Raw genomic sequence first — 21,825 nt, 5'->3', positions numbered from 1 at the left:
TAGCTCTTTTCTTGGGGTTTTGTTCTGTTCTTTCATTTGGGACCTGTTTCTTTGTCTCCTCATTTTGGCTGCCTCTCTGTGTCTGTTTCTATGTATTACTTAACATGAGGTATGAGGCTAGCTCAGACCAGATGCTGCTTATTTGAAAAATTTAGGAAAACCTGAAGCAGGATCCAAGACAGGCCAATCCTATGGTTAAGCAACTAGCAACAGCTTAGGTGGGCCTGAAAGTTGGTTGCGGCGGGGCCTCAGGGAGTCACCAGGGCGGGGCTACCAGTGTGAGCCAGGTTGCTGGAGTCCCAGATTTGGGGACTGTCTGCCGCCCCAGGGAAGGGCTCACCAAAGGAACAAAGGCCTCTGACAGCACGTTTGTCCAGGAGAAAGCCCTCTCTCCCGCCCTCGCTCCAGAACCAAACAGCTCAGTTCTTCCCTGTATGTCCCTGGTGCCCCTCGAGCTGCCTCCCCTCCAAGCTTAGAGGGAGAGAGTCCGATAAGTCTGTGCGCGGGCCCTTTAAGGAGCTACCTGGGGCTCCAGCCGCATCAGCTTCCCTGAGCCTCAGTTCCCGCTGGTTTTTCCAGCCATAAGTTATGGGGACTTCTCTTTCTGGCACTGGAACCTGAGCGAGGCATCTGTTGTGGGATGGGGACCCTTCAGTCCTCAGGGAAGGTCTTCCCAGCTGAGGTATCCTCCTGAATTTTATCCACCACACGTAGGTGTGGGACCAGCCTGTCGTGCCTCCGCCCCTTCTACAGGTCTCGGTGTGGCTGCTACTTTAATTCCGTAGTTGTAGGACTTCCATTCACCTTGATTTCGGGCGGTTTTGAATAATGGTTTTTCTGTAGTTTAGTTGTAACTTTGATGTGGTTGTGGAAGGACACGATACCGCGTTTACTTACACCGCCATCTTGACCAGAAGTCCCTCTGCTCATTTTTTAATAGGGTTCTTTGCCTTCCTTTTGTTGAGCTCTGTGAATACTATGTGTATTTTGGAAATTAACCCCTTATCTGATGTATCATTGGCGATTATGTTCTCCAATATAGTGGGTTCCCTATCCATTTGGTGCTTGTTTCCTTCATTGTGCAGAAGATTTTTAGTTTGATGTAGTCCCATGTATTATTTTTCCCCTTGTATCTCTTGCCTTAGGTGTTGTATCAGTGAAAATTCTGCTGCGTGTGATGTCTGAAATTTTGCTGCCCACAATTTCCTCTAGAAGTTTTATGGCTTCATGAATCACATTTAAGTCCTTTATCCATTTTGAGTTTATTCTTCTGTATGGTTTAAGTTGGTGGTCTAGTTACATTCTTTTGCATGTAGCTGTCCAATTTTCCCAACATCATTTATTAAAGAGGCTGTCTTTACTCCATTGTATGCTCTCGCCACCTTTGTCAAACATTAATTGAGTATAATGTCTTGGGTCAATTTTTGTGTTCTCTATTCTGTTCCGCTGATCTATATGCCTGTTTGTGTGCCAGTACTAGGCTGCTTTGATGACAATGGCCTTGTAGTATAACCTATATTTGGTATTGTGATCCCTCCTACTTTGTTCTTCTTTTTCGATATTTCTTTGGCTATTTGGGGTCTTTTTTGGTTCCAAATAAAATTTGGAGTATTTGTTCTAGTTCTGTGAAGTATGTCATTGGTATTTTAATGGAGATTGCATTGAATCCATAGATCGCTTTGGGTAGTATGGACATTTTAATGCTGTTAATTCTTCCAATCCATGAACAACGTATATGCTTCCACTTTTTTATATCTTCCTCTATTTCTTTTTTTAGTGTCCTGTTGTTTTATGCAAATAGGTTCATTTGTTCTTTAGTTAAGTTTATTCCTAAGTGTTTTAATTTTTTGTAGCAATGATAAATGGAATTATTTTTTAGTTTCTTTTTCTGTGAGTTCATCGTTTGTGTATAAGAATGTCATTCTTTTCTTGATGTTGATTTTGTACCCTGCTACCTTGCCAAATTTGTTTATTAAATCTGGTAGATTTTTCTTCTTTTATATTTTGTACGTGCCCCTAGCGGGAACCAAACCTGGGACTCTCTGGTCTGCAGGCTGAAGCTCCAACCGCTGAGCCAAACAGGCCAGTGCTAAATCTGGTAGATTTTTGATGGAGACTTTAGGGTTTTCTATGTAAAATATCATGTCATCTGCAAATAATGACAGTTTCACTTCTTTGTTTCCAATTTAGATCCCTTTTATTTTTTCTTCGTGTCAAATTTCTGTGGCTAAAACTTCCAGTACTATGTTAAATAAGAATGGCGAAAGTGGTCATCCCTGTCTTGTTTCTGTTCTTAAGGGACATGCTTGTAGTTTTGGCCCATTGAGTATGATATTGGCCTTTATTATGTCAAGATATGATTTCTGTATTCCCACATTGCTGAGTGTTTTTATCAGAAATGTGTGCTGGATTTTGTCAAATGCTTTTTTAGAATCTATTGATGTGATCATATGATTTTTATCTTTCATTTTGTTTATGTGGTGTATTATATTTATTGATCCGTGAATATTGTACTAGCTTTGCATCCCTGGGATGAATCGCACTTGGTCATGGTGAATAATTTTGAATGTATTGCTGGATCCAATTTGCTAATATTTTGTTAAGGATGTATGTTCATCAGGGATATTGACCTGTAGTGTCTTTATCTGGTTTTTGAATTAGAATTATGCTGGCCTCATCAAACGAGTTTGGAAGTCATCCTTTTTCTTGGATTTTTTTCTAACAGTTTAAGGAGAATGGGTGTTAGATCTTCTTTGAATGTTTCATAAAACTCCCCTGAGAAGCCATCTGGGCCCAGGCTTTTATTTGCTCAGAGTTTCTTGATTACATCTTCAATTACCTTAGTTGTTATTGGTCTGTTCAAGTTTTCTATCTCTTCCCAGTTAAATTTTGGGAGACTGTGTGATAATAGAAATTTGTCCATTTCGCCTAGATTGTCTAATTGTTTGCGTACAATTGTTCATAGTATTTGTTAACAATCCTTTATATTTCTATGGTGTCAATTGTTATTTTTCCTCTTTCATTTCTGATTCTATTTGTTTGGGTCCTCTGTTTTTTGGTGGGTCTAAGGGTCCATCAGTCTTGTTTATCTTTTAACAAATCAGTTCTTGCTTTGATTGATCTTTTGAATTGTTTTTTCAGTCTTTATGTAGTTTATTTCTGCTCTGACCTTTACTATTTCTTTCCTCTACTTGCTCTTAGTTTTCTTTTTATTTGGTTTCTAGTTCTTTGAATTGTGAGGTTAGATAGTCAATTAGAATTTTTTTTTGTTTCTTTTTTTTTTTGGGGGGGGGGGGCTCTGGTGAAAACCAGAAGACCTACTAGACAAATTCAAAATGAGCTGTAAGTACTTTTTTTGTTTGTTTCTTGAGGTAGGCCTGTAGTGCTATGAACTTCCCACTCAGGACTGCTCTCGCTGTATCCCATAGATTTTTTGTTGTTGTGTGTTCATTTTCATTGGTTTTCAGGAAGTTTTTAATTTCTTCCTTGGTCTTCTTGGTAATCCTTTCATTGTTTAGTAACATGGTATTTAGCCTCCTAGTGTTAGAATGTTTTTGAGGTTTTTTAAATTTTTTTTTTTCCTTTATTGATTTTACAGAGAGAGAAAATGAGAAGAAGAGAGAGAGAGAAACTTCGATGAGAGAGAACATCTATTGGCCGCCTCCTGAATGCCCCCCACTGGGGGTTGGGCTCACAACCTGGGCATGTGTCCTGACCGGGAATCAAACAGGCAACCTCTTGGTGCATGGATCGATGCTCAAACACTGAGCCACACCAGCCAGACTTGAGTGTTTGTATTGTAATTGATTCCTAGTTTCATGTCACTGTGATTTGAGAAGATGCTTGATATGATTTCAATTTTTTTGAACTTGTAGAGACTTAGTTTGTGTCCTAACATGTGGTCTATCTTTGAGAATGTCCCATGTGCACTTGAGAAGAATGTAAATTCTAAAGTTTGGGGGTGTGATTTTCTGTACATATCTATTAAATCCATTTGACCTAGTGTATCATTTAGAGTCTGTGCTTCCTGGACAATATTTTGTCTAGAGGATCTATCCAGCGATGTCAGTGGGCTGTTGAAGTCCCCTGCTATGATTGTATTCCTGGTGATTTCTACTTTGAAGTCCTCCAGAAGTTTTTTAATGTATTTTGTTGCTCCTATCAGGTGCATATATTTTTACCAAGGTTATATCTTCCTGTTGGAATATCTTCAATTTTATGAAGTGGCTTTCTTTGTCTCTAATTATGGCCTTTCTATTGAAGTCTATTTCATCAAATATTAGGATTGCTACCCCAGCTCTTTTTTCCTTTCTGTTTGCTTGGAAGTTTTTTTGTTTGTTTCTTTTTTGTTTTCCCCATCCATTCACTTTCAGCCTATGTGAGCCTTTTGTTGTGTGGTTGGTCTCTTGTAAACACATAGATATGAGTCATGCTTTCCTATCCAATCAGCTACTCTGTGTCTTTTTATCGGAGCATTCACTCCATTTACATTTAAGGTGATTATTGATATGTCCTTATTTATTGCCATATTTGTTTAGTGTGTTCTATTTTTCTTCCCATTTCTCCTGGTAATTATAGCAGTCCTTTTAACATTTCTTGCAGTGCTGGTTTGGTGCTAAAGTATTCCCATAGCCTTTTTTTTGTCTGGGAACCTCTTTTTATTTATTTATTTATTTATTTATTTATTTATTTATTTATTTATTTTTATTTTATGAATTTTTATTTATTTTTTTGTTACAGATATTTTACCTTTTTACCCCATTGGCACCCCCACCCCACCCCCCCTCCACACTGTCCCCGGTTTAGTTGTCCATGTCCATTGGTCATGCATACATGCATATAAGTTCTGTGGTTTATCTCTTCCCACCCCCCCACCCCCATCCCCTCTTCTGAGGGATGTCAGTCTGTGCCCTACTTCCATGTGTCTGGGTCTACTGTATTCCTCAGACTGCTATGTTCATTATATTCCGTATATAAGTGAGATCATGTGGTATTTGTCTTTTTCTGCTTGGCTTCTTTCACTTAGGATAATACTTTCCAGGTCCCTCCATGTCGTCTCAAAGGATAAGAGATCTTTCTTTCTTACCGCTGCATAGTACTCCATTGTGTATATGTACCACAGCTTTTTTATCCATTCGTCTACTGGTGGACACTTGGGCTGTTTCCAGATCTTAGCTATTGTAAATAGTGCTGCTATGAACATGGGGGTACATATATTCTTCCTGATTGGTGTTTCAGGCTTCTTAGGGTATATTCCCAGCAGTGGGATCACTGGGTCAAATGGAAGTTCAATTTTTAATTTTTTGAGGTAGCACCATATTGTTTTCCATAGCGGCTGCACCAGTCTGCATTCCCACCAGCAGTGTATTAGAGTCCCCTTTTCTCCACACCCTCGCCAACACTTGTTGTTTGATGATTTGTTGATGGCGGCCATTCTGACAGGTGTGAGGTGATACATCATTGTTGTTTTAATTTGCATCTCTCTGATGATTAGTGATGTTGAGCATTTCTTCATATGTCTCTTGGCCATTTGTATGTCCTGTTTGGAGAGGTGTCTATTCAGCTCCTCTGCCCATTTTTTAATTGGGTTCTTTGTCTTCCTTTTGTGGAGTTGTATGAGCACTCTATATATATTGGAAATTAACCCCTTATCTGATACATCATTGGCAATGATGTTCTCCCATACAGTGGGTTGCCTTTCCATTTTGATGATTGTTTCTTTTGCTGTGCAGAAGCTTTTTAGTTTGATGTAGTCCCATGTGTTCATTTTCTCCTTTATTTCTGTTGCCTTAGGTGATGTATCAGTGAAAATTCTGCTCCGTATGATGTCTGAAATTTTGTTGCCTACATTTTCTTCTAGAATTTTTATGGATTCACGGGTCACATTTAAGTCTTTTATCCATTTTGAGTTTATTTTTGTGTAGGGTGTAAGTTGATGGTCTAGTTTCATTTTTTTGCATTTACCTGTCCAATTTTCCCAACACCATTTATTAAAGAGGCTGTCTTTACTCCACTGTATGCTCTTGCCACCTTTGTCAAATATTAATTGAGCGTATTGCCTTGGGGCCATTTCTGGGATTTCAGTTCTGTTCCACTGGTCTATAAGCCTGTTCTTGTGCCAGTACCAGGCTGTTTTGGTTACAGTCGCTTTGTAGTATAACGTGATATCTGGTATTGTGATCCCACCTACTTTGTTCTTCTTTTTCAAGATTGCTGTGGTTATTCGGGGTCTTTTTTGGTTCCATATGAACTTTTGAAGTATTTGTTCTAGTTCTATGAAATATGTCGTTGGTATTTTGATGGGGATTGCATTGAATCTATAGATTGCTTTGGGTAGTATGGACATTTTAATTATGTTAATTCTTCCAATCCATGAACAGGGTATGTGCTTCCACTTTTTTATATCTTCCTCTATTTCTTTTTTCAATGACCTGTAGTTTTCTGGAAATAGGTCCTTTACTTCTTTGGTTAAGTTTATTCCTAGGTATCGTAATTTTTTTGGAGCGATGGTAAATGGGATTGTTTTTTCAGTTTCTCTTTCTGTGAGTTCATCATTGATGTACAAGAATGCCGTCGATTTCTTGACGTTAATTTTGTATCCTGCTACTTTGTCAAATTCATTTATTAAGTCTAATAGATTTTTGATGGAGGCCTTAGGGTTTTCTATGTACAATATCATGTCATCTGCAAATAATGACAGTTTCACGTCCTCCTTTCCAATTTGGATCCCTTTTATTTTTTCTTCATGTCTGATTGCTGTGGCTAAGACTTCGAGTACAATGTTAAATAAGAGTGGCAAAAGTGGACATCCCTGTCTTGTTCCTGTTCTTAATGGAAATGTTTTTAGTTTCTGTCCATTGAGTATGATGTTGGCTGTAGGTCTTTCATATATGGCCTTTATTATGTCGAGATATGATCCCTCTATTCCTACATTGCTGAGCGTTTTTATCAGAAATGGATGCTGGATTTTGTCGAATGCTTTTTCGGCATCTATTGATATGATCATGTGGTTTTTATTCTTCATTTTGTTTATGTGGTGTATCACGTTTATTCATTGGAGAATATTGTACCAGCCTTGCATCCCTGGAATGAATCCCACTTGGTCATGGTGAATAATTTTTTTGATGTATTTCTGGATCCGATTTGCTAATATTTTGTTCAGGATTTTGGCATCTATGTTCATCACGGATATTGGCCTGTAGTTTTCTTTCTTCGTAGTATCTTTTTCTGGTTTTGGAATCAGAATTATGCTGGCTTCATAGAACGTGTTTGGAAGTCTTCCTTCTTCTTGAATTTTTTGAAATAGTTTTAGGAGAATGGGTGTTAGTTCTTTTTTGAATGTTCGGTAAAACTCCCCCGTGAAACCATCTGGGCCTGGGCTTTTGTTTGCTGGGAGAGTCTTGATTACCTCTTCAATTTCCTTAGTTGTTATTGGTCTGTTCAAGTTTTCTATCTCTAGTTTTGGGAGCCTGTGTGTTTCTAGAAATTTGTCCATTTCGCTGAGATTGTCGAATTTGTTGCCATATAGTTGTTCATAGTAGTTGTTAATGATCTTTTGTATTTCCGTGGTGTTGGTTGTTACTTCTCCTCTTTCATTTCTGATTTTGTGTATTTGGGTTCTCTCCCTTTGTTTCTTGGTGAGTCTAGCTAAGGGTCCATCAATCTTGTTTATCTTTTCGAAAAACCAGCTCTTTGTTTCATTGATCCTTTGAATTGATTTTTTGATCTCTATGTCATTTATTTCTGCTCTGATCTTTACTATTTCCTGCCTTCTACTTGCTCTGGGGTTTTCTTTTTGTTTGCTTTCTAATTCTTTAAGTTGTGGGGTTAGACAGTCAATTAGAAATTTTTCTTGTTTTTTGAGGTAGGCCTGTAGTGCTATGAACTTCCCTCTCAGAACTGCTTTCGCTGCATCCCATAGATTTTGTGTTGTTGTGTGTTCATTTTCATTGGTTTCCAGGAAGTTTTTAATTTCTTCCTTGATCTCCTCGGTGACCCATTCATTGTTTAATAACATGCTATTTAGCCTCCATGTGTTGAAATGTCTTTGCATGTTCTTGTTGCAATTGATTTCTTGTTTCATGCCATTGTGATCTGAGAAGATGCTTGATATAATTTCAATCTTCTTGAACTTGTACAGATTTAGTTTGTGTCCTATCATGTGGTCTATCTTTGAGAATGTCCCACGTGCACTTGAGAAGAATGTGTATTCTGTAGTTTTGGGGTGTAATTCTCTGTAGATATCTATTAAATCCATTTGGTCTAGTGTTTCATTTAGAGTCTCTGTTTCCTTGCTAATTTTTTGCCTAGAGGATCTATCCAGTGCTGTCAACGGGGTGTTGAAGTCCCCTGCTATGACTGTATTGTTGTCGATTTCCCCTTGGAAGTCCTCCAGAAGATTTTTAATATATTTTGGTGCTCCTATATTGGGTGCATATATGTTTATCAAGGTTATATCTTCCTGTTGGATAGATCCTTTCAATATTATGTAGTGGCCGTCCTTGTCTCTAGTTATGGTCTTCATTTTGAAATCTATTTTATCAGATATGAGAATTGCTACCCCAGCTTTTTTTGCTTTCCATTTCCTTGGAAAATTTTTTTCCATCCCTTCACTTTCAACCTATGTGAGTCTTTTGTTGAGAGGTGGATCTCTTGTAAACAACATATAGATGAGTCATGCTTTCTTATCCAATCAGCTACTCTGTGTCTCTTTATGGGAGCATTCAATCCATTTACGTTTAAGGTGATTATTGATATGTACTTATTTATTGCCATTTTTCTTTAGTGTAGTTCTATTTCTCTTCCCATTTCTACTGCTAATTGCAGCAGTCCTTTTAACATTTCTTGCAGTGCTGGTTTGGTGCTAATGTATTCCCTTAGCCTTTTTTTGTCTGGGAAGCTCTTTATTTGATCTTCTATTTTGAATGATAGCCTTGCTGGGTAGAGTAGTCTTGGATTCAGATTCTTGTTTTTCATGACTTTGATTACTTCATGCCATTCTCTTCTGGCCTGTAGTGTTTCTTGTGAGAAGTCAGCTGAGAGCCTTATGGGGTTACCTTTGTAGGTAACCTGTTGCTTATCTCTTGCTGCTTTTAGGATTCTCTCTTTGTCTTTAATTTGTGGCATTTTAATTACTATGTGTCTTGGTGTGGGCCTGTTTGGGTTCTTCTTACTTGGGACTCTCTGTGTTTCTTGAACTTGAATGCCTTCTTCCTTCACCAAATTAGGGATGTTTTCTCTCACTATTTTTTTGAATATATTCTCTATCCCTTGCTCATTTTCTTCTTCTTCGGGGACTCCTATGATGCGAATATTATTACGTTTCCAGTTGTCCCATAGTTCTCTTAAGCTGTCTTCCTGTTTTTTAATCGTTTTTTCCTTTTGTTTTTTCTGATTGGTTGATTTTTTCTACCTTGTCTTCTAATTCACTGATCCGGTCCTCAGCTTCCCCTACTCTGCTTTTTAAACCTTCCAATGTGTTTTTCATTTCGGATATGTCATTTTTTATCTCTTCTTGTTGGTTTTTAATTTCCAATTGGCTTATTTTCAGTGTCTCTATGTCCTTACTCATGCTGTTCAGCTTCTTCAAGATCATGGCTCTGAATTCTAGCTCTGTTAACATGCCTAATTGCTCCACATTGATCTCATCTTCGGTGGAGGTGTCTTGCTCTTTCATTTGGCTTCTGTTTCTGTGTTTCACCATTTTGGCTATCACTGTGGGCTTTGGAGCCTGTCAAGTTCTCCTTGTGGGTGTTGGTGTTCTGCTGTTTGTGGCTCCCTCTCCTGTGTTTAGATGAGCGAGGGACAACCCATCTTGAACACCACTGTCAAGTCTTACTTTCCTGGTTAAAGTTGCCAGCCCAGGAAATGTACTGTTATCCTCCAGCTTCTTGCCTGGAGGCTAGCACTCTAGGTTAATTGATCAGTTTTGGGCAGCCAAGGGGCTTTCAGGAGGGTGGGACAGATGCTGGTTGTTAGTGAGCCTTAATTAGCACTTCAATGGCACACAGGGTGGGGTTGGATCTCTGAGGGAGGGGCTGCTGCCTCTCCTCAGAGCCCTGGGAAGGAGCAATGTGGCCACCGTCCTGAGTAGCTGCACTCAGCCAAAGCTCTGAGCGCCCTCCAAACCCCGAGAGTCCCGACACAGTTCCAGTCCAGTCCGCCCTCCCTCTGCCGGAGCCCAAGTTGAGTGGCTGTGGCTGTTTCAGCCTCTGTCCCGGCTCTGCACTGTGGAGCCTCCTGGGAGTGTGACCCGAGGGCACTGCTCCCAGCTAAGGCCGCTGCCGAGCTGCCGACCGTGGGCTCCGAGCCCCGTCTCGCTCCTTCGCAAGCCTACCGGGATCGAGTCAGTGTCCCTCGTTGTATGGTCCTCGCAAGCTGCTTTTCTGTTGGTTTTTCCCGTCGATTTGTCTGTGTTATAGTTGTAATTCCAGTTTGGTTCTGGGAGACGGTCTGTGTAGCTCTGTTCACTCCGCCGCCATTTTTCGGTTCCCTCTCTTTGGGTTTCTTACTTGGGGCTCTTTGTACTTCTGGAACTTGTATGCCTTCTTCCTTCACCAAGTTAGGAAAATTTTCTGTCACTACTTCTTCAAATATATTCTCTAACCTTTGCTCATTTTCTTCTTTTTCTGGAACTCTTGTGATGGGGATGTTATTATGTTTCCATTTGTCCCACAGTTCTCTTAAGCGGTCTTCCTGTTTTTTAATTCTTTTTTTCTCTTTGGTTCTCTGATTGGGTAATTTTTTTCTAACCTGTTTTCTCATTCACTGATCTGATCCTTGGCTTTTTCTACTCTGCTTGTTATTCCTTCCAATGTGTTCTTTATTTCTGCTATGTCATTCTTCATTTCTGCTTAGTGGTTTTTCATTTCCAATTGATTAATTTTCAATGTTTCTATATCTTTTATCATGCTGTTGTGCTTCCTCATTGTCATTACACTAAACTCTACCTCTGGTAACTTGCTCAATTGCATTTCATGTATCTCTTCTTTGTAGAGTTTTCTTGTTCTTTTATTTCCGATTTGTTTCTTTATTTCGCCATTTTGGCTTTCTCAGTGGGTTTTGGAGCCTGCCAGATTTTTCCTGTGGGTGTTGCTGTTCTGCTGATTGTGGATTCCTCTATTGGGTTTGGATGAGTGTGGGAGGTCCCACGTTAAACACTACTGTCAATTCTTACTTTCCTGGGTAGAATTGAAGGCCAATCAAAGGTTCAGTTTTTCTCTAGCTTTTGTCTGCTAGCTATTAGTCTCAGTTACTTGATGAGCCTTGATTTGTAGTCCTCAGCTGAATGAAATAGTAATTACTCAGGAGTTCAGGATAAGAGGATTTCCAGCTGGTGGGGCAGAGGCTTGCTGACACTCTAGCTGTTTATGAGCCTCAGTTGCATTTCTCTGGCCTGACCAAGAGGTGTTAAATTCCTGAGGGAGGGGCTGTTGCTTCTGCCTGGGGCTCTGGAAAGGGGCAAATTACAACACATTATGTGCTATATTCTAAAAATAAAAATAAAAAAACTAAGTGACACTGAGATCAGGGGTCTCTAGAATGTTCTAATGAACGTGCTTCCATTATCTTCTCTGCTTGTTCATTTTGTTAGAAGAATGATTCATTCATTTCAAATTTGGCAAGTTAAACATCAGCAAATGTAAATTTCCTATCACAATTCAAAGTCAGTTCATTAACCTTCTCAGGCTTTGGAGCCATTTTGGGGCCTCCATTTCCTTCACCAACAGTACCCTCTGCTGGGTTCTGTTTACTATCTCATCTAATGGAATCAACCCAAATTGCAAAATGAGGCCACCCTACAACATTTCACACAGTAGGACATGATCCATAAATCAGTTTTCCACCCTGGTGATTCATTGCTAGATATATATTTTTTTTTTTTCTGGAAAACAGCACAGCTCAAGGAAGTCATCAAGAATTCAGAAGCTGCTGCCCTGGCCGGTTTATCTCAGTGGTTAGAGCGTTGACCCATGGACACTTTTTTGCAGGTTTCATTCCCCATCAAGGACATGTACCTGGGTTGCAGGTTCAATCCCCTGGCCCAGTCAGGGCTCATGCAGGATGCAACCAATTGATGTGTCTCTCTCATATCCATGTCTCTCTCTCTCTCTCTCTCTCTCTCTCTCTCTCTTCCTCCCTCCCTCCCTCCCTCTCCCTGCTTCCCTTCCACTCTCTCTAAGAAAAAAAATCAATAAAAAATAACTTTGGGTGAAGATTAACAAAAAAAGAAAATAATAGTAATAATTCAGAAGCTGCAAAAAATACCTTCATTTGAGTAATCATCTCTCTGACATTTTTCTTCTTATTGAACAAGGTTAATAATACTTGTCATCACTCAAACTGCCATAGCTGCCAAGTGATTTTTATTTTGCAAAGGCCTGTTATCACTGCCAGGAGGCTTCAAAGTTGACATTGGTTCCATTCCTCAGGTATGACCCCGAGGGACATCTGACCAATGCAACATTTCCCACTGGAGAGGTCAGCAGCTTCCACAGTGACCTGGAGAAGCTGACAAAAGTAGAGCTAGATACTTCCAATCATGAAAATGTCCTCATGTCAACCAACTTGACGGCAACTAGTACCATATATATTTTAAAACAAGGTAAGACTATTTCTAACTTTGCCTGACTGTAATAGCACCTATCTTAACTTCTGCCCTTTTGATAAATAGGATTCACTTCTGTCTGAGAAGATGTCATCTTCTCCCTATTTTTAAGCTCTGGAGGCTGAAACCCAACAAAAATCACCCCTTTCACAAGTTCACATAGCAACATCTCTGTAGGAGTCATGAGTTTACATCATAACTTGTCAAATGACTTCCATCAAGTTTTTTTCCCCAGCATCCAGCTGTGCATAAAGCTCTTTCAGGCACTGAAGGGGTTATAGCAAAGAAATGGAGTCTGTGCCCCATCTGACATTAGCATTCAAGATCTATGCTGACTGGGGGAATAAAAAAGATGAATTAGGATACACTCCAGGCAAGAATATGAGGGAATTAAAAGCTCATTCTATTTAAAAAGAAAAAAGTAAGAGAGAATGAAAATTAAAAAGAAGGGAGAGAGGGGAGAAGGGAAGGGAAGAGGTTGAACTTGGAAGGAATATCTTGGAAGCTAAAGAGGAAGTGGATACACAAACTAGTTCTCTCTCTCCAGTCATTAAGGACTCATTCTGTTGTTAAGTTGTGGGGCCAGACACAGAACTGTCCAATGTTCACATCCACTCTAAAAGGATCGGTGGCAACCTTTGACAGTGTTATTGTTTTGTCTGATACAGCAACTGTGTAGGTGTCCCCAGGCAGTAAGGATGTTAAGTTGAACTTGATACTCTTCTCATGCTAGCTCCCAGCATATCAAACTGAGGAAGCCAATCCTTCAAGTCAGAAAGGGAGTTTGTGAGGAAATTCTTTAAAAACTAGAAAGAAGAATAACAGCCTGCAGTAGTAGACAGGAGTCTTTTATCCAAGGAACAAACTACCCTAGCTGTGAAAATAACGAGACCCACATGGAGAAAGGGTGCATCTGCTTGTCAGAGTGGTTGTCTAGCCCAGAAGGCAGTTGGGTCCACAGTGCCCCACCTGCTCATCCCTTCCCAAACTTGCTTCCTAAAGCTAAATTTGTCTCTCTCTCTCTGCTTCCTGCACTTTCCTTTCTTCTCCCTCTTCCTCCATTGCTCCTCTGTCCACAGAAAATACCCAAAGTACATATAGGGTGAGTCCAGATGGCTCTCTGCGTGTCACCTTTGCCAGTGGGATGGAGATCAGCCTCAGCTCAGAACTCCACATCCTGGCTGGGGTGGTCAACCCCATCCTGGGCAAATGCAACATTTCACTGCCTGGAGAGCACAACGTAAACCTCATCGAGTGGCGGCAGCGGAAGGAGCAAAACAAAGGCAACATTTCAGCTTTTGAAAGGAGACTGAGGGTAAGGCTTGACCTTATACAAGATATAGAACCTTTATTTTATGTTTTAAACTGCAGAGCCTCCCTATCCTGAAATCCCATTTCTCCATAACTTTTCTAGGTAACTAATTTAAATGATACACTGATTCAAGAGGGGTTGCTAATGGCTAATAATGCTTCAGAGTCCTTTAATGAACATTCTAATAGGAACTTTCTTTGTCATTAGCCAGCTAAAGTGCACTAATAGCAGCAATTTCAGGCACCAAGAAAGTTTAGGTGGAGAAATGTGTTTTGTCAGGCAGCTCTCCAGAATTCCTCACAGCATGCCCTGAAGTTGGTTGTCAGGTCCATCAGGTTGACCCAGTTCCTGTTTTTGTGTAGTTTATACTTTATTTGGAAAGACCAGGCAGGTACACACACAAGGATGAGAGACACAAGGGGACATTTGGACAAAGGCAAGATAAAAAAAAAAGTCAATAAATGATATCATTGCCATGAATACAGACATATGAAGGGCCAGCGGGGTAAAGGACTAATATTGAGGTTGGGAGAATGGTTCTCAGAGAGAGCTGGGGGTAATTAGAGATTTCAGGGTTTTTAAGTCCTTACCAAACACAATTCATCACTGTTAACCAGAACTCTCTCAGTCCCAATTGCCTTTCTGCGGTACACAAAGTCTACAGACACTGAAGAATTGTCTGCCTGTCCCTTCTTAAACATTAACCAATGTTAGGATGACATGACCAACTTGCAAAATATAGTATATTTTAATATCAGCCCCAAAGCAACTGCCAGCCTGAGGGAAATACTCACTATTGAGGCCAAGCCTGTTTTGAGCACCTGTGTCATGCCTGGGATACCTGGCATGCTTGCATTTTCTTCACTCACAGTAAAAATTCATTCACAGTGAAGATGTGGTAACCTTTAGGCTGTGGAAATGCAACAATAAAAAAATCACCCAACTCCAGTGAGAAGCAGTCAAACCAGTCTCATGGCTTAATATGGACAAAATAATCTATAAAAGTGCATACTTTTCAAACATTTCTATCAGTGACACCAAGACACACACTTCAGTGTGTGTTTTTTGGAACAAAGACTAAAGCTGTCTACATGCATAAGTCAATTTGTATGTTTTGATTCTAGTGACCAGTTTCTAACAATATTTAGCAGATATGCCACTGACTTGAGAAGTGAAACCAATCCAAGTAATCGGACTTTTTTGTGTGGGTAGCATAGCAGTGACTGCTTCTATCAGGGTTTTAAAAATGGCATCTCCTGGGTAGAACCCCGGATAGGGGAGTTAGATGACCTGGCCTTGCTTCCTAGTTTTACAAGTGACTTAAGAAATGCTTTTATTTTACTTCACCTGTGAAATGAAAATGTTTTACTAGAGAAAATGAAGAATTATCTACATATGGCTTATCAACCTCAAGGATTCAAAATAGAAAAATTGCATTGAATAAGTGATCTCTTAGTGCCTCCCCCAGCTTATAGCCTTGATAAAACATTGTGAACCAAATCATATATTATATTACTGGCATTTTTCATTCTTTAGGATAACCCATCCTATACTGTATAACTTTAGGATTTTTTGATGTTCTAAGATAATCGACCCTGTTTTCTACCCACCATTTGTACAGATGATGGAGAGAGACTAGAAACTGTAATTTACACCTCGTATCCCAAATTTTTCTTACTGTTGGGAAACTAATGGTCATAATACATTTAGGAGGCTCTTTACTGTTAAGGAATAAAGCGAAGTGTTATTCAATTAATACTATTTATAGTTGACCTGTTTACCATCCTGTGGTAAAGTTGAGCAGATTTGTGGAATGACTTATAAGGGCAACAAACTCAGGACCTTCTCCTCTATGTGACCTCTAGGGTACTTCCTGACGTCCTAGGACTAGAGACTGGAGAACCCTATTGGCTAGGTGGTATTACTGTGTGTGTCCCTAGAAATTTAATAACAATCCTTTCCTTATGTTTAGTACCTTAAAGTTAAAATGCTTTCAGAGCCAGGATTTTATTTAATAACCACAACTATCAATCGTTGTTATTCCTAATTTATAGATACAGATACTAAGGCCCAGATAGGTTGAATGATTTGCCCAAAGTCAAACAGTTACTAATGATCAGAGCCAGCACAAGAAATCACATCTTCATGTAGCACAACACTCTTTCCACTACATCATGCTGTGCTCCCTTGTTCCTTAAAAGAATTCATCTACAAATAATTGCCCCACTCAGTAGAGCTACCTTGGCAGGGCCTGCCTCCTCATTTTCAATACTAGCAAAAAAAACACAAATAATTGACTTTAATGTACTGGCAAGCATGGGTATTGAGGGGCAACTGGCTGGCCTCCAGGCAGAGAAAGTGTGAAGGAGGCAACAGGACTACAGAAGTTGTTTAACTGTTTCATTCTTACCTGCTCTCCCCATTCTCAGGTATTTTTGTTTATACTGCAATCTCAGTTTCCCTAGATTAGGCATATACAATTTTGACAAATTATTTTGTCCTGTGAAAACTGGATTCACATCTACCTTTTGGGAACATGACCCATTGTAATCATACATGGAAAAAATAAGCCTCTCTGATGCACTCAAGTACCTCAAGACCTTAGACTGAACCAAGGTTCTTTCTCCTGGTGGAGCTGCCATTTCACAATTAGGGCATGTCTGGGTACCAGAACTCTTGAGATAGAATACCAAATTCAGATGGTCACACAATATAGAAACCCCTGCTGTAGTGGGGAAATAAGGCTCCTCTTTGAAAAACCACACAAAGGTGTGATTCTAATTTGCAAATGTGCTTCAGCAACAGGTCATAAACCACTAATTGTTCAGGCACAAAGTGACAGGTTCATTGAAAGGCTCAGTAAATGTTCTAGAAAGCTACCTATCACATCCACCCCAGTCCTTCTAGCTAAAAAGAAAATTATTAGAAAAGCATAGGCCTCTCTTGGAGATAAAGCAAGAAGAGCTGCTTTTCTCCAGTGGTCGAAGGTTATTTTTTCATACAAAGTCAGGGTCCCTTTCAAGGTGAAGGAGGCAAACTGCTGGTAAACATGACATCCTGCTCAGCCTGAGCAGGCAAGGGATTTGTTACCTCTGGGCCATCCTGTACCAGCTCCATTAAGTGAAATAAATCATATTAACGTCCTGAAATTTCATTTATTTTAAAAACCGATTTCCCCAAACCTGAGTTGTGTTTGAATCACTTCTTTGCAAAGTACTTTTACATCCAGGCCATGCATCTTCTCATCTACTGCATCAATCTGTCTTCATAAATGCATTTACCTGGACAATAGATAAATTAGAATACAGATAACAATAGAGGCAGTTGTAAAGGTATTGGACATTTACACAAAGCAAACTGGTTTAGGAACTTTATCCAGATTGCACCTTGCTGCGTCCATGGATAATAATGTTTTTATATGAGACTTATTCCAGTATTGGATCCCGAAGCTCTTTACAAAATTTCACAGACTGAGATGTGAGGTTACAGCAAAACTCCAGAACTGCAGTCTCCTTTATTAAAATACATATATATCCAGGAAGCTTATCACTTCAAACCAAAGTCATAAAATCAAGTAAGATGATTATGTAGTTACAAGCAAAATGAAGCAAATGCCAATCTAAAACCCTGACAACTGATTTTTTCTGCTCACAGATAACTAAGAGGGGGGGGTAAATTGGCTTTTAAATGTGACATGTGAATGTTCATACATGGTCTGAGCTCTGAAAGGGAAAACAAGCTTAGTTGAAACACAGGATCATATGCTGACAAATCGGGAAGAAGGAGGGGATTTGGGAGGCAAACAAGAGGATTCCAGCATCTCCCTCCATTCTCAGAAAATGCCTTTTCTGTGCCAGAGCACTTCTGCCCTACTTTCAGAGATTTCCTCGTGGCTGCTCTTTCTTAAAAGTCAGCCAAAAATAATCCTTCTGCCAAATAGATTATTTTGGGGTGGCAAATTTTGCTCCTCTTCAAAGGAATGAGTAAGGTTTTGAGGAAGAACGAGTATGCCCATAATTTTGCACCATTTTTTCCATCTATAAAATGAGGGATGTGGGCTATGCAATCTTTATTATCAGTAGTATTATTATCATTAATCATAATTACAGCAACTAACATTCACTGAGGTCTTACTATGTGTATTGTGTTGGAAGGGGAGAATTCTTCCCTCTACCCTTCTTACATTTTTATATCTGGAATAATAATAAAATTGGTACAAAATCAGTTTAACGGGAAGAAATACAATTGAATAGGCCAAGAAACAGACAAATATGAGCAGTTGCCTATAGATCAGCCTAATATATCTTTATCCTACTAATTGAATGAGTCTCAAATTGAAAGGTCTGCAAGGACTTTCTCTTAAACAATTAACACACAAACCCTTGGGAAAGAATAAGTAAAGGCTCAGAGGGGAAGCAAAGTACACTTCTTTGGAGCTTCACCCTGTATCAATACTTCACAAGAACTTTGATTTCTGCTGGCAACACAATCCATGATCCCCAGGGCATCTCCTTCCTTCTTTCCTTTCTGGTCTAAGTATGAATAAAAAGCAAGCCCTTCTCCTTAGCAATACTTGAAAAAACCTAGAGGAAATCACAGGATATATTCAAGCATAGATATGTCTTCTCCTATTTAAAAAAATGATCAAGTCCAGCTTTCTTACACCAATGTACAGCTCTTTATTTGACAAACACAAGGGTCTTGCTCAATGTGCAACCTGTCCAAACAGACCCCTTTTAGCTTGGGGCTATACCCGAATGTCAACCCTTTCTTTGCCCCTCTCTTTTCCAGGGCAAGGATTGATGTAAATTGTTTGGAGTAAGAGTGGAAATAAGGATGGATGGCCCACACTTAGGTCAAAGGCTATTATTGTCCTTCAGGCAACAAGCACTTGTATGAATGTGGAGTTTTCTCAAACTTGCTTATGACCCCAGCAGTCAGAGGCAATCAGCCTAGTTCTGATTTCTGCCATAAAGGCTGAACGCACATAAGCACTCAGGAAGGAGGGTGGACGAGCTCACCTGAGAAAGCCTTTTCTTTCCTAGCCTTCTCACATGTGGTATCCACAAGAGAATCAGTGGGGAGTCAGGGGCGGGGGGGTCTGTGGCATCTTCAATTCCTTCAGCCTCTTTCAGCTCTTAGCTGAATTTTACCTTACCTTCCAAACCTGACTTTGAAACTATTGTTTCAGTAACATCTGTATATCAGAGGGCATTCTCCAGAAAGAGAGGCATGGTTGCAGAAGTCTTAACAGGCCAAGAAAGAACATCAGGCAGTTTTGCTCTGTCTGCTTTGTAGTAGATTGTGAACAGTGATCCCTGCTTGTGTTGCTGTAACACTTTATTAAGAAATGTGTTCTTGAGTTGTAAACATAATCTGTCAGACAAATAAACCACAAATTTAGTTGAACAGGAAATCCCTTATTACTTTGGCTCTTTAACAATCGTTATAACATAAATTGTAACTGTTACAACTGTGTCTGGGAGTACATGGATATTTTACAGCTATTGTAAATGAACAGTATACAGTTGGAGATATGTGGCTATAAAACCACAGGAAAGGTAGTTAAATAAAAAACACCTGGTCTCATATAGGTTTCCAAGCCCTGTGTATCACAAGACAGAAAATACATGGTTCTCTATCACCTTTTAGGTGGTACAGTGGATTATTATATATTTATGCTTTATGACACTGTATGCATCAGCTGAAGATGGTTTAAAGACTCATGATTCTCAACCTGTGGCTCTATTCCCCAAATTAAACTTACCCCTGAGGCTAACAGCACTGTCCTCCAAACAATTTGAGTATCTAATCACTGGTCTTTTGGATAGAATTCATGGAATGGAATATTTGCAAGGTTCTATTTTTTGCAGAAGTTCAAAATTAAGAGCAAATATCATTAGTCCCAGCTAGTTGATGAAGAAACTGAAAACAAAAGACATTTTTAAAAGCAAAGTGCCACACCCCAATAGAAAAATGGCAAAGGTCATGAGCAGACAATTTATAGAAGACATACATGTGGCTAACAGACATTAAAAAGGGTTCAACCTCATTAGTAATCAAATAAATGCAAATTTAAACCACAGTAACATACAATTTTCCTACTCTTACATTGGGAAATGTTTACTAACAATGATAATACTTGATGTTGGTAAGGATGGAATGAGATGGATCCTCCCACTACTAGTTAATGATAACATAAATTTGCACAACTATTGTGCCGTATAAAGTAATATCTCAAATTGCATCAGCAGCTTTTAATACGTTCTTTTCATTTGACCTAGTAATTACAGTTCTGTATTAAGGAAATATTTATTTACAAAAATGTTCAACAAAATATAAGATATAAAAAGAAAAGTAGAAAACAAAAATTATAATTTCCAACAATAGGAGAAAGGATAAATAAATGTTTACTATGTAGGGAGATATTATGCAACCATTCAAATCCACATTTTAAGAATATTTAATGACACAAGGGATGCTCAAGATAAAACATTAGCTGAAAAAGTAGGAATAAGAGACTAGGGAAGATGGCTGTGGGCAGGACCTGAGGGAGGGTGAGTGTGTAAGAGAGTGTGAGTGGACGTTAAGGTGGACGACCAAACCCGAGCAGTACAGAGCCATGGAGCAGAAAGTTCCTGTGGTGTGGACGGGAGCAGCCAGCTATATCAGTAAGTGGCCCTGCAGGGCACTTCTCCCTGCGCCTCAGGGAGGTCCCACCATTTTGGAAGATCCTAGGTTTTCCCCGGGAGGAGACAGTGGGAGTGGCTAGGGCCTAGCAAACTGAGCCCACCAGCACACCTGGCACCATCAGACCAGTGGACACTCTGTGTCAGGACAGACCAGTGCACAGTAGTGGAGCTCCCAAGGTGCTGGTCACAGAAGCCGCAGACAGACTGGAGCCCAGCACCATCCCCCATAGTAGCAGCCTGATCAGAGTTTAGATATACCCCCAGCAACAGAGGCTGGGGAGCAGACATCCATCCCCAGGCAACAGAAGCACAGCCCAGCAGCTGAGACCTATCCCCAAAAACTACAGCAAAAGCTGAGCAGGAGTTGAGCCCTACAAGGCAGCAGCACTCCCCAGCCACCAGCTGCGGGACCAGGGGCTCCACAGAGGCCTGTGCAGTCCAGTAGCCCACAAGAGGAGTGGGAAGCCGAAGCCCAAGCCCAAGAGTGACTGGTGCCATCCAGCTGCCTGCCCGTGGGAGCTGCAGGGTGCAGGGGCACCAGAAAGGCCTGTGCAACACTGCAGAGACTGTGCCATCCAGTTACCCACAGGACCTCTGGGGTGGTGAAGCACCAGAGTGGCCTGTGCGACCCAGCAATCCATAACATAGGCATAGAGCTAGGGACCCAAAGGGACTGTGTGATCCAGTTACCCGCAGGACCTGCAAGCTGCGGGGACACCGGAAGGGCCTGTGCGCCCCAGCTGTGCACCACATAGGCTTAAAGGATGTGAAAATGGAGGTGGAGTGAATGGAAACTACACAAGTAATCTCCCAGGACCAAACTGGAATTACAACTAAAATAAAGACAAATCCTCGGACAAAAGCAACAGAAAAGCAGCAAGACAGGACCATATAACCAGGGACAGGGAGGTGGGCTGGGAGCCAACGGACAGCAGCAATCTTAGCTGTGAGCACTGCCCTTGGGGAATAAAGACCAAGCCTGCTCCACAGCACAAAAAGCCCAGACAGAAAATTAAAATAGCCACAGCCACTTGCCTGGGGGCTACAGCACAGGGAGGGCAGACTGGGGTGGAAATCTGTGGGGACACCCGGGATTTGGAGGGCACTCAGAGTTTTTGCTGAGTTGCAGCCACAAAGGACAGTGGCCAGTGTTTTCCTTCCGACAGCAGTGGGGAAAAGCAGCATCCCCCACCACCCGCTCAGAGATTCAGCCT

General features: G+C 40.4%; 1 protein-coding gene and 1 non-coding gene across 4 annotated transcripts in view; one reads left to right on the top strand and one right to left on the bottom strand.

Annotated features, from left to right (window-relative positions):
- TENM1 (teneurin transmembrane protein 1) overlaps nucleotides 1–21,825 on the top strand; it is an 883,219-nt gene that overhangs the window by 833,027 nt on the left and 28,367 nt on the right. For all 3 annotated transcript variants that reach the window (XM_036271240.1, XM_036271239.1, XM_036271238.1), the window contains 2 exons: nucleotides 12,432–12,604; nucleotides 13,687–13,922. In XM_036271240.1, the coding sequence (XP_036127133.1) occupies nucleotides 12,432–12,604; nucleotides 13,687–13,922 (409 nt within the window). The remainder of the gene's footprint in view (nucleotides 1–12,431; nucleotides 12,605–13,686; nucleotides 13,923–21,825) is intronic.
- LOC118636807 lies at nucleotides 3,292–3,352 on the bottom strand. Its single transcript, XR_004960784.1, has one exon. It is a non-coding gene; the product is annotated as a U7 small nuclear RNA (small nuclear RNA).

Source organism: Molossus molossus, unplaced genomic scaffold (genome assembly GCF_014108415.1).
Source record: "Molossus molossus isolate mMolMol1 unplaced genomic scaffold, mMolMol1.p scaffold_m16_p_2, whole genome shotgun sequence".
Classification (NCBI taxonomy): Eukaryota; Metazoa; Chordata; class Mammalia; order Chiroptera; family Molossidae; genus Molossus; species Molossus molossus.
This window is presented reverse-complemented; position numbering and strand designations above follow the sequence as displayed.